Source organism: Priapulus caudatus, unplaced genomic scaffold, assembly GCF_000485595.1.
Source record: "Priapulus caudatus unplaced genomic scaffold, Priapulus_caudatus-5.0.1 Scaffold1416, whole genome shotgun sequence".
NCBI classification, from domain to species: Eukaryota; Metazoa; Priapulida; class Priapulimorpha; order Priapulimorphida; family Priapulidae; genus Priapulus; species Priapulus caudatus.
The window spans coordinates 43,114-56,046 of record NW_014578477.1 but is presented as its reverse complement, the minus strand read 5'-3'; the positions used below and the strand labels follow the sequence as shown (position 1 = coordinate 56,046).

The 12,933-nt window shown below is 42.9% G+C and overlaps 1 protein-coding gene across 1 annotated transcript in view; it reads right to left on the bottom strand.

Moving 5' to 3' along the window:
- LOC106816562 (serine/threonine-protein kinase SMG1-like) overlaps positions 1-12,933 on the bottom strand; it is a 22,493-nt gene that overhangs the window by 5,324 nt on the left and 4,236 nt on the right. The window contains exons 7-13 of the mRNA XM_014821186.1: positions 12,367-12,455; positions 11,417-11,501; positions 11,076-11,148; positions 10,451-10,602; positions 10,010-10,188; positions 9,560-9,758; positions 9,105-9,235 (exon numbers count right to left, since the gene is read on the bottom strand). Of these exons, the coding sequence (XP_014676672.1) occupies positions 9,105-9,235; positions 9,560-9,758; positions 10,010-10,188; positions 10,451-10,602; positions 11,076-11,148; positions 11,417-11,501; positions 12,367-12,455 (908 nt within the window). The remainder of the gene's footprint in view (positions 1-9,104; positions 9,236-9,559; positions 9,759-10,009; positions 10,189-10,450; positions 10,603-11,075; positions 11,149-11,416; positions 11,502-12,366; positions 12,456-12,933) is intronic.

Below are 12,933 nucleotides of genomic sequence, written 5' to 3'. Positions count from 1 at the left end.
ATCGACGCAGACGGCCATAGAACTGAACGTTAGAACATGCCCTACGCGAAGAAATACGTGGCAGATTAACGAAACGACCATTCGTCGTGCGGTTACCCACTATTCTTGCTATTAATCCTCGCTACTACGTGTTTAATAGCATGTTATTTATAAAGTGTATACAATGCGTGTATACACTATTTTTGTATTTCCTTGTATTATCCTGACCAACTTCTTTTTCAAGAAAAATCCTTATTCACTGTTGAAGCTTTTATCTAGAAGATTTACCTCACCTCTCTTCTGTTTACTTTCCCTCTGGTCATATCACTCTATATCTTCTACTTTCACATATCCGTAAATTATCCATACTATCAATATTCTTATTATCCATATAATCTACCTTCTCCCCTTTCCGCAAGGGTTGCAGGAGTTATGTTTTACCCCGGCGTGTGTTTGTTGGTTTGTGGGTTTGTGCGTTTGTTTGTTGTGTATACCAGCCTACTAATAAATTATAGACGATTGTCAATAAAAAAAATTTTCTTACGGATTTATTGGTTCAAAATCCGGGCTAATCTTAGATTATTGATTAGATTCTTCGGTGTGATCCACCCGGATCTCACATTAATCTCTGAATGACTTATTACTAAATAATAATTTTCAGGATAGGTCAGAAATGGGCTAACTTAAGAATGATTACATTTTGGTGTGATCGCTGGTTCATCCAATTACCATGAATGAATAATTAATAATTAATATCAACCTCATTTACTGCAGGATAGGTCAGAATTCTGGTAAACTTAGAATTGACTCCACACTTATCCCCCCGGTGCAGTGAACCGATCCATTACCATGAACCAATGAATTATTAAATTAATAAAATTTTCAGATACGGTAGAAATGGGGTAACTTAGATGATTACATTTTGTGGTGAAGCGGATCCATTAATTTATTTAATTAATTAATCAATTATAAAATATTGTTTCACAGTGAGAGAATTGACTGCCTTGGCGCAGGTCTGCGCTCTCCGAGTGCCTCTATTTGTATATTATTATTTAAATTTAAAATGGATTTCTTTTAATTTATAGCTATTGGCCGATGATCCAACTCACAACTGACTGGCAATGTGAAGAGCACATGTGTGTATTATGGTGACTATATAGGAAATGTGATTTTTATAGGTTTTTATTATATTATACTATCATACCCTCGGCACAACAGCGCCACTGTGTACGACCCGTCGGAGAACTTTGGTTTCCGTCATCCTCTGCCTTTCCCCCTGCGGGCACGACTTCTCTCCTGCACCGCACAGCCTTCTCATGACGGCTGTTCGATGTGCATAAACCAAATTCACTATCAGTGCACACACGATGTATATCCCATCCATACATTACCGTGTCGCACTCCTCCACCGACTGTATTAGCTCGCACACCATCAAACTCAGTGTTACTTTCCAACGATCGTATATCCACACACCCCCCCCCTCTCCACAACCAATCATACTCGACTTTTTCGTGACATAGTGTCACAACCGATGTAATCAACACATGACAGTGTGTCACAACACTCATGTCATAAACACATACATAGTGCACACCCCACGTCCCCACGACTGCTATAAACAATGACATAAGTGTCAACACGTGTATGCAAACATGACATAGAATGCTCACACACGATTATAATCACATGAAAGTGTTCACACCGCACCCCACGCATGTACTTAACACAATCGACATAAAAGTTTGCTGCCAACATCACCGCATGTATAAATCACACAATGAACAATCAGTGTCACAACCCACCCGATGAATATAAACACAAATGACTTAGTGTTCACACACAGCATCGTATCACACACATGACTAGTGTCACCCAAAAACACACACATTCATCGATGTATAAACACATGATGTCATAAATAAGTGTTCACACAATCTCTATTCCAGACACCACATTGACCCTTTAACGCTTCTTTCATCCCCAACCCAATTTTCCTTTCCGTGCGAATATTACACATAAAATCCCAAACATTACCACCACTCTTTTCTGTAGTATTCAACGTCTAACGTATGACACATCACATAGTGTCACATTTGCAACACGCTTAAAACACATATAAATTTAGATGTCTACATTCCATCAATGATATAAAACACAATACACATTCACTGGTCACTACACGATATAGTAACATGACATCGTGTCACACACGATTTTCAATTTTGTATAACAAACAGATGACACTTAAGTTGTGTCACATCATCATCGAGTCAGAATCGAAAACATGACGATAGTGTCGTGCACACAGATGTATAACACATGATCAGCTAGTCACAGCACGATGTATACGACACATCACTAATTGTCAAACACCACGATGTCACAACACATACACTACGTGTCACACACGATGTATAACACATGACATACGTTCCGTCACACACTGATGTATAACACATTGACATGTGTCGACACACGATGTATAAAACAATGACAGTGTCACACACGATGTCATATACACATGATACTAGTTTGTACAGCCCTCACGATGTACTCAACACATGAACTATACGTGTCACACACGACTGTATTAGTCTAACAATGACCATAGTTCGCACACAGATGTATTACACATGATTCTATTAGTTGTCACAGCCACGATGTAATACATGAGCTACGTGTCACACCCATCGATGTATACTAACATGATATAGTCGTCAACTCCACGATGTATATGTTACACATGACATAGTGTCACACACGATGTAATACCACCATGACATACGTGTGCACTATTGTGCCACACGATGTAATCAACTATTGTACTAAGTGTCACACACGATTGAAACACATGAGCTATACGTTGTTCACCCACATGTATAATACACTGAACAGTTGCACACGCACATGTATAACACATGAATATGTGTCTACCATATTCATCTTATAATGCTAAATCCACGATGATATATATTACATGAAGTCGTCACACCAACGATGTATAACAAATGATATAGTGTCACACACGAGTAATATAACACATGACAATAGGATAATCAATTCAATAGGCACGATTTATAGAACCACATGACATAAGGTCACACACGATGGAAACACCATGACATAGTGTCAATCCCACAAAATGTAATACAATACATGACATAGTGTACACACATGTATAATAATGACATAGTGTCCACACGATGTAAATACATGACATAGTGTCACACATGATGTATAACACATGACATAGTGTCACACAACAGATTATAATACATGAACAGCTGTCACATATCGAACGAAAATTATTAAAATTACACATATATTTTGACATTTTAGAATTATGTGATCACATATTATTCACGATTGTAAATAACACATGTAAACATAGTGTCACGACAGCGATGTATAACACATGACAGTGAATGTCACACCACGATGTATAACTACACATGACCATAGTGTCACACTAACGAATGTATCAAAACACATGACAAAAATAGTGTCACACACGATGTAATAAACACATCAAAAAATGACATCAATTCCGTGCACACAACGCGAAACACAAAGCACGATGTATAAACACATGACAATAGTGCACACACGATGTTATAACACATGACATATGATCCACACACGAATAATCACTACACATGACAGTGGTGTCACAACGGACGAATTATAACACATAACATAGTTTCACACACGAATGTTATAACACATGACATCGGTCAGCGCACGATTATAAACACATGACAGTGTGTCACACACGATTATAACACATGACATAGTGTCACACCCACACGATGTATAACACATGAACAAGTGTGTCACAACGGATGTATAACACATGGACATAGTGTCACACACGATGTATAACACATCCGACAATAAAAGTGTCACACCTCACGATGCCTATAACACATGACCAATAGTGTCACACAACTTGATGTATAACACATGAACATAGTGTTCTACCTCACGATGTCCTAACACATGACATGTGTCACACACGATGTATAACACATAACATAGTGTCACACACGATGACTATATACACATGACATCGTGTCACGCACGCATGTATCAAACACATGAACAGTGTGTCACCACCCCCCACACGCATGTATAACACAATGAATCAGTGTCACACACGATGTACACCACATGACAGTGTGTCACAGCACGATTACCTATCACACATGACATAGTGTCAACAGCCCTCCCCCCACACGATGTATAACACTGACATACGTGTCACTTTTAACCACCACGATGTTAACACACAATGACAGTGTGTCACACACGATGTATAACACTGACAGTGTGTCATCACACGTGTATAATACATACCTAGTGTCACACCACACGATGTATAACACATGACATAGTGTCACACACGATGTATAACACATGACATGTCCACACACGATGTATATCACAGGACATGATGTCACACAATGTGTCACTCTTCCCCTCCCTCTCCTCTTCCATGCTTTTCCCCTACCATTTCATACCTCACCTCACTACCCTCGTACACTTCTCCATCCCTTATAACCTCGCATTCGCTCACCTTCCCTCTTCCCTGTTTGCGCCCATCATTCCTTCTCTCCCTAACCTCCCTCAACCTCTACCCTACCACTCCTCCTCCCCCCTGCCTTCTTCCCCTTGCCTTCCACTCTTTGCTTGCCCCTCCCTCCTCCCTCACCCATCACTTTCCCCACTGTCCCCCCCTCCCCCTCACGCTCCCCTTCCCCCTCCCTCCCTCACCTCCCCCGACGATGGCCGGCCGTACCTTCTATGCTTGTGAACGTGTCCTGTGGCTTGCCCAGCGGCGTACGAAGCTTCGCCATCACGCAGTACTGCGCCGACTCGTACGTCGCGAAAAACATCAGCAGCGACAGGTTGTTCTGCACCGGCTGCGCCAAAAAAAAACAAGAGAACATTCTTAGTCACTTCCGACCTTAGTGATCAATCGCTAATGACTAAGCAAAAGTTAAAAAATAGAAATTTAAAACATTCGCATTAAAAAACGATAAAGTTTTTAATGAGAAACGTCAGCAGCGATGGGGACTCAGCACCGGCTGAGACAAAAACAATAGAACATTCCTAGTCACCGTCGAGAAACATCGCTAGCAATGGATCGTCTTGCACAAACCACAAGGAAAACAAGAGAGCCTGCTTAGTTACTCACGACCTTCGTAACTAGTCACTAATGACCAGTTACTAACGAGAATATCTAAAAGCATCTAACGAGTCGGGGAGAGTGCGGCTAGACGGAACAGTACTGATACGTGCATATAATGCACTAGGATACAACAGCGTGTAGTCTAGAGGTTAGGCAACAGGCTTGCTCACCAGAATGAGGCTGCTTTCGCTGGCCTGACCGCTGTCCACGCGCGGGGCTAGCTTGTCTGACCGCTGGCAGCTGTAGTGAAGTCTCTCCAACCACTCAAATCCCTTGCTGCAAGCACAAAATGAAAGCATGGAAGTATTTGAGTTGTAGCACCCTAAACGTCTAAACCTGACATTAAAACTGTGGGACTACTTCACCGTGAAAAATATATGAAAAATATGACAAGCGATTACTACACAATACCATGTGAAAGATGATGATAAATCATAATATTAGCAACACACACACAGTCTCGCTTGCATGCACTCACATACACACACATATGCACTCTTGGACACATGCACGCACACAAGCATGCACCCACGCACTCATGCACACATGTACACACACACACACACACACACACACACATACACAACCACGCACCCAAGCACACGAACACGCCCACGCACGCACCCACACACACATCTAATTACGCACACACAGCACCCAAGCAAACACACACACGCACGCACGCGAGTACTCACCTTGGCTGCGCATCGATCAAAATAAATGCCATGATGCTGCGGAAGTTGTTGGTGTGGAATGTTCCCATGGGAACGCGTCCGACATGCTGGCGCCGTGCCAGCCCCACGTCGTGCAGGCTCGTCGCCTCGCCCTGCCTGCTGCCCGTCTGCTGCTGGTCGTCATGGTGATGCAATGTCGTCTGCTCCGTACTGACTGCCATGATCTCAGACGCGCTGCCACGGACAAGAGTTGTGCATTTAGAACCAGATTTTTTTTCGTTTCCACCTCCAACGCATTCACAAAACGCCGAGTGTAGCAATGGTGAAAATTTAGTTAAGAGGTAATCGTGGTAATTTAGTTTAAATTCTAGTATCTTTTAAATAGTAGTACACTTGTTTATACAATAACCAGGTATTATAATTTTAAACACTTTAAACATGCTAGCCAAAAAATACGACTACCAGCCAACATCACGACAAATTGGGCATCGGTACTGCTATCTATATCTAGAGTAAAGGTCATCAACTCGTTTCTTGACGACCGATGTAGATGGCGACACCTCCACGGTCCCGGCAGACAGAGCACACATTTCGATGACATCATACCTCGTAAGCACGTCGTTCTGCACGAGACGGAGCGCGGAGGCAAACTCGTCGCGTATCATCTCGTCCGGGTGGTTCAGCCGCTGTAGTATCACCTCGATGCACCTGCAATCACACGCAGTCTCCCGCATCACGCCACCGCCTCTCACTCGCGTAAGTGCCACGACGCCAGGGCTAGAAACTTACTTGCATAATATAGTTATATTAATTTAATAAACTATTAATTATTGTGTATTGTGTATGTCGATATTACATTGTAATAAAGCAATAGTACGTCATGCAATGAATAAAATAAACTTAATCGAATGGCTTGTCGCTTGACCCGCGACGACAAAGCAGCAAACATGACCGGCCGCGCAATGATAAGATGGCCTCACGCTCCAGAAAGAACAGCACTTTCGCGAATCAGTTCATTTCATTAACCCCAACCCTAAAAACTATTGAAATATTTTCGGAGGGAGAAATATAGACGGCGTACTGTTTGAGCAGGGCGTGGGACAGCGGATGTACGTTCTTCAGCACGAGCTGCAGACAGCGAACAGACGTCAGTGTTACGTCGTCTTCGCCGCTCAGTGCTGAAAGGCAAGCATGGACAACACCGTCAGACACCGGGACATGTACGCAATGTATAAGAGTGAATGGTTAAACAAAGAGTGAGCCAAATATGATATAAATATATATTTAATTGATCTTTCTAATATTAATATATATAAATAATAATCTGTGAGTTATATATATATATAATAACAATTAATGTGTTTTAAATTCACTAATTCAAACTAATAATTCGTGTATAAAAAAAAGTTCCAATGACACTGTAGCTCACCTTGGGTGTGATAGAAGAGGGAGGGGGGATATATAAAGCAAGAGTATATATGGGAGAACTCCCATTATAATACGTAATAGGACGAAATAAATGTAATAGGACGTTTTAATCTCTCCCATAGGAGTAACAACTGTTTTGGGGCTAGCCTTACACATTCACATACTAAAATTTAACAAAATAAAATGAATTTAGATGGCCATTTTAATTTTTGCCAAAAGTGGGCGTGGCTCGAAAGTAGGTCGACTGGCGTGCTCCAAACTAAGAAGTTCAAATCTCTCCCATAGGAGTAACAACTGTATTCAATTTGAACATGTGGGTCAAACGCGGAGTGGTTCTTGAGTTATGTTGACCGTAGCAGACACTGAAATGCATAGTGATATTGCCAAAATCTACCTAATTTGCATAATTTAAAAAAAAATAAAATAACAAACGGCTGTGTGATATGTTTTGGGGCCAGTCTTATTCATTCACATACTAGAATGAGCAAAATCCGTTGAACCTGAACTGGCTTATGGCCATTTCCATTTTTGCCAAAAAGTGACATGGCTCGGAAAGATGGCGCGTGCGACTGCGTGGCTCCAAATAGGACACGTTCAAACCTTCTTACCTATAGGACGTAAACAACGATATGCAATTTAAAACATGTGGGCAAATGGTTCTTGAGTTACGTGACGCGTAGCGCAAATGTGGACGGAGAGACGGACGGAGAGACGGACAACACCCCGCTTGGCAATAGCCTCAATCTGTGACGATTGTCTAAGGCGATGCTTAAAAATAAATATCAATTACGTTTTAATGATAGAGATGGCAAGCACGTGACAGCAGACAACCTACCGGACGTGATACACCTTGGAAACAAGATCACAGAATTCTGGCTTTGGGAACCAGGGCGGCGTGCTGCACCTGCAGGTGACTGTAGGGATGTCCTCACACACTTGCACTCGCCAGTTTCCTGCAAGATCGACAGACCATGCCACAATGTAGGCGATGGTGCGGCCCTATCACTCGCAATTCGGCCGCTCTAAACCTTCACCCTCCCTTACGCGAACACAGACATACACACGAGAGCGGAGGCTGTGAGGTGCGTTTTGCCTGGCAGCGCATTTACTTAGTCGCATTAGTCGTTGATTGCATCCAAGTATATATTTTGGAGAAGTTACTATTTCCGGTCTAACAAATACCAATTGAATAATCGTAAATATAACGTTCGCAGCGTTTCACATTCGCAGGCGATGAAAAAAACCCGTCACGAATCAAACACTAAGTTAATTTCACACACGAGTTCTTAGTTTTCTTATCGACAATGCGTGGCAACAAGGCAAAGGGACGCCATGGCCTTGAGTGCCTGTGAAATGTGACCTGAGGCAGTCTGTGAGCCTTGAGGTAGACCCATGCGCTGATGTTGAGCCGGTGATTGACATCAGCTACAGTGTGATGACCAGTGGACGGCTTATAGGACGCCTTACCTGCGCGTGCCAGCTGTTGGTGGTCTCCTGCCCGCAGCAGCCTGCGTCAGCAGGTGGTGAGGATCTTGAGAGACTGGCGCGCTGTCTGTGCAACCGGCGTGGCTGGACAGCTAGGCAGCTGGTCGATGATGAAGTTGCTCATTGCCTGCGCCGCGCACAGAGAGAGATCTTGCCCAACTGCAAGCATATCGTCGCATCAAAATTTGTCTGCCAAAGCTGACAATTAGCACTACTATGTTCGCGTGTATGATGTTTATATGTATATATATATATGTATATATATATATATACATATATATAAATAAATAATTTAATAAATAATTAAAATAATTAATTTAAAAAAAAAGTTGGCATGTGCCGCCACCTGGTGGAGAGCGAGTTGAGCAGACGTAGGACGCAGTACTGTACGACGGGGTGGCTTGCCGCTAGATCCTCCATGCCGGGGTCGAGATGGTGACACAGCAGCTCAAACAGACTAGGAGTGAGCGCCCACATCTACGTGAGAGAGACGGCGAGAGAATGAGAGAGAGAGAGAGAGAGAGAAAGAGAGAGAGAAAGAGAATGAACGTCAGTGGCTGCAGACACACGCTCCGCTACTTGAGTATGCGTTTACTACTACTCTCGACTCCGATTTAACGTGACCGAGACGCGTTCCTAATGCACGTCAGCCGAGTGAAACATCCGTGAAACAAGGCTGACTGCAACGTGACATCGACGCGTTGTACGATTAATCACACCTATAACAACAAGTCAGTAATGACTAACGAAGAGTTACTATTAACCGCCGGTCACTAACGACGACCACTAGCGCCCTCTCACCCCGATGATGGAATTACTGGTCGTCGCAATCTCTGTGAGCGCTCCCAGCAGGAACATGACGACGTGGCGAGCCTGCGGAGGCGTGTAGGTGGCGCCGGGTGTCGACGTCGTCGTCTCTTCGACGATGACCGGCTTGCGCTGGCTGCCACCACTGGTCAGCAGGGCATTGACCGCTCGCTGCATGTCTATAAGCAGATGTCTGCAAGTGAAGAGAGGAGAGTGGGTCAATGCAAAATATTACCTAAACATCCCTAATAATATTTTTCATTATTACACATTTTATGAATATTAATATTAATAATTGTATCATCGAATAGCACTCCAGCATGTTTACACAGCTCGTGACTATAATAACAATATAATAATGTAATGTATTAAATAAAAAGTAAAAATAAATAATTTTATTTATTAATTAATTAATTAATTAGACGGCGTGCGTAGTGCTCTCACCTATATGCAACGTCGAGCAGCAGCACGTTCTTGAGTCCCAGCAGAGCCTGGTAGATCTGCATCGCCGCCTGCTGCAGCGCTGGCTCGCCCGAGAACCGAGCCACGGCCACCGCCCGCTCAGTCCGCAGCGCGCCACTGACAAACGCCACGGGCATCTCGCCGCCGACCTCCTGAATGACCTGCGGTCAAGCAATTACATATTTAATTACTCAAATGTAAAGATTGGAGTACCACTCTGGTAAAATCTCAAAGCATTGTTAGTGTAAGGTCTTATGCATTAAAGACTTGATTGGCGTATTTTTAATTTGAGTATTTCTACAGTTTGATAAATGGAAATTTATTGGATTTTTTTATATATTATTTATATAATGGATAATTGTTATTAAAACAGGTTTAATAGGTTCATTATTGAGTAATAACAAAGATGCGCTGCGCGTTCACCTTGAGAATCAGTGCCAATGTCGTGAGCAGGTACTTGGACGGCACGCTGGGCGGACCAGCCAGCTGCATCTCCACAAAGTCGGCGAGCAACGTCACGCAGCTGGTGGCGCCGCCGTGCAGATGCGCGAGCAGCTCTATGACGCAGTGGTTTGCTGGAGGAATGATGACAAACGTTAACACGCTTCGACAGAAAACAATGCACATAGCAAAAATGGTATTCAACATGCATCATGTTGAGTGGAGTCAAATCATCATCAACAGCCATTGCGATCAAGGAATTATAAATTAACGATAAGGACTAATAAATTACCCAGAGTACACTGATAAGCACGACAGCGACCATCTATATGGGGTACAAACTCCGTAAACACTCCGATTGGCTGGTGTTTGTTCTTTAATCTGGTGCCACACTAACATACCCACAGCAGCAACCACCTACACACGGTACACGGCCACTAAATCCTCTCTATTAGCAGCAGTTGGTTCTGTAGTCAGGGCACAGCACTAGCATATCCGCAGCGGCAACCATCTATAACCGGCACATAACAACTGAACACTGTCTACTGGCAGCAGTTGGTTTTGTAGTCGGGCGCCACGTCTGCGCAACAACGAGCAGCAGACCTACCGTGAAGGATGAGGTTTTCCGAGTGATGCTTCTCCATCGACATCAGCACACACTGCATGATCCTGTTCAAACTCTGCAGCAAAACAACACAGGTGACAAGCACTCATCATACATTATCACATTAATGCTCATCAGACCTCACAGCACGAACACAGGAACACTTATTGAACACCACAGAAGGACCACAAATGCTCATCAGACATCACAGATGTCCAGCCCACCACAGCTTCACTAAATCCCGAGCATTACCACAAAGGCAACTGATACATGTACACGTACGTTATATATATATATATATATATATGCATGCATGTGTAACTATATTATGAATAAAACCTCACCTCTACAATATACTCGGTAGTGATTGGCGGCCCCTTAGTCGGCTGAAAATACTTGCCGATGCTTCGAATGACGGTCGTGAAAACTCTGTCAAAAAAACGCGCAACACGACAACTATTAAAGGAATACTTTACTCTAGAATTTGAGAGTATATTATGATAGTAGATTTATAAATAATAGCACATACCTATAAATATCTATAATTACGCATTCACGTTTGTCATAAAACAACATTGAATTACGAAATCTCCATTTTTGGGCGCTGACATGACACCCGCGATCGTGCAGCCACCATGAAAATGTTTGCGCATTAGCCAATTTATTTTGCATGTTACAGACCGAGGGCTAATCACAAAAGTGCAATTATATTTATACCTAAATGCTATTTAACCAACGATATTCATTTTAGGACAAATTTATCCATATTATAACTGAAACTATATGTCGTTTATAAGATATTACAATCCTTCTGCTTTTAAATTAATAAATAAGAAACACCCTTGGTCTGTAGCCCTTGGCTAAAAAATCCGTTTGCGCAATTTATCAGATCGTGCGCTTTGAGTGGTGCCACCGTCGTTGTAATCAAACTGTAGTCGTAAGTTTTAAAACATTTTTTTTAAATATTTCTAATGGTGATTGAACCATGAAATTTTTAATTTAGCGCAATTTTAACCTAAATCAACTGAAAATAACCCTTGCACCTAGAGTCAAGTATTCCTTTAAACACTCGACCGTATTGTGCTTCAGAAAGTGAACAGCATACAATATCATTGTCTAGACAGGCTGCATTGATGATGATTCATCAACCCAGTCACCAGTGCGAACTACTAAATTCCATGTATGTGTGCCTGCATGCGTGCCTGCTGGGTGCTTGCACGCCCGCATGTCTGCAGACTGTCACAATATTGACTTAGAGTTACAATATGTTCGGTTAGACTGCCGCTACGCTCACCTGATTAATGACGTTATCTTACTGATGCATTCAGATGACGACGGTAGGTCTGGATCAGCGGGTGGACAGCTCCTGTCTACACACAAGTCCTGCGAAACAACATGCCACCGCAACGATGAGCTCCATTATTCACTCAGTCTCACACAGCAACGGTTACATTAGGTAGGTACACCTACCGATCTAATGGCTACTCAGTCACACACACACACAGCACTGGTTACATTGGTTCCTACGATCACAGCCTTGATAGTTGAACACTCACAAGCCACCGCAACGATGAGCTCCGATATTCACTCAGTCTCACACAGCAACGGTTACATTAGGTAGGTACACCTACCGATCTAATGGCTACTCAGCACACACACAGCACTGGTTACATTAGTCGTTACAGTCACAGCTCTGGTAACCGCCCACTCTCACACAGCAGTTGTTACATTAGTCGTTACAGTCACAGCTCTGGTAACCGCCCACTCGTACACAGCAGTTGTTACATTAGTCGTTACAGTCACAGCTCTGGTAACCGCCCACTCGTACACAGCAGTTGTTACATTAGTCGTTACAGTTACA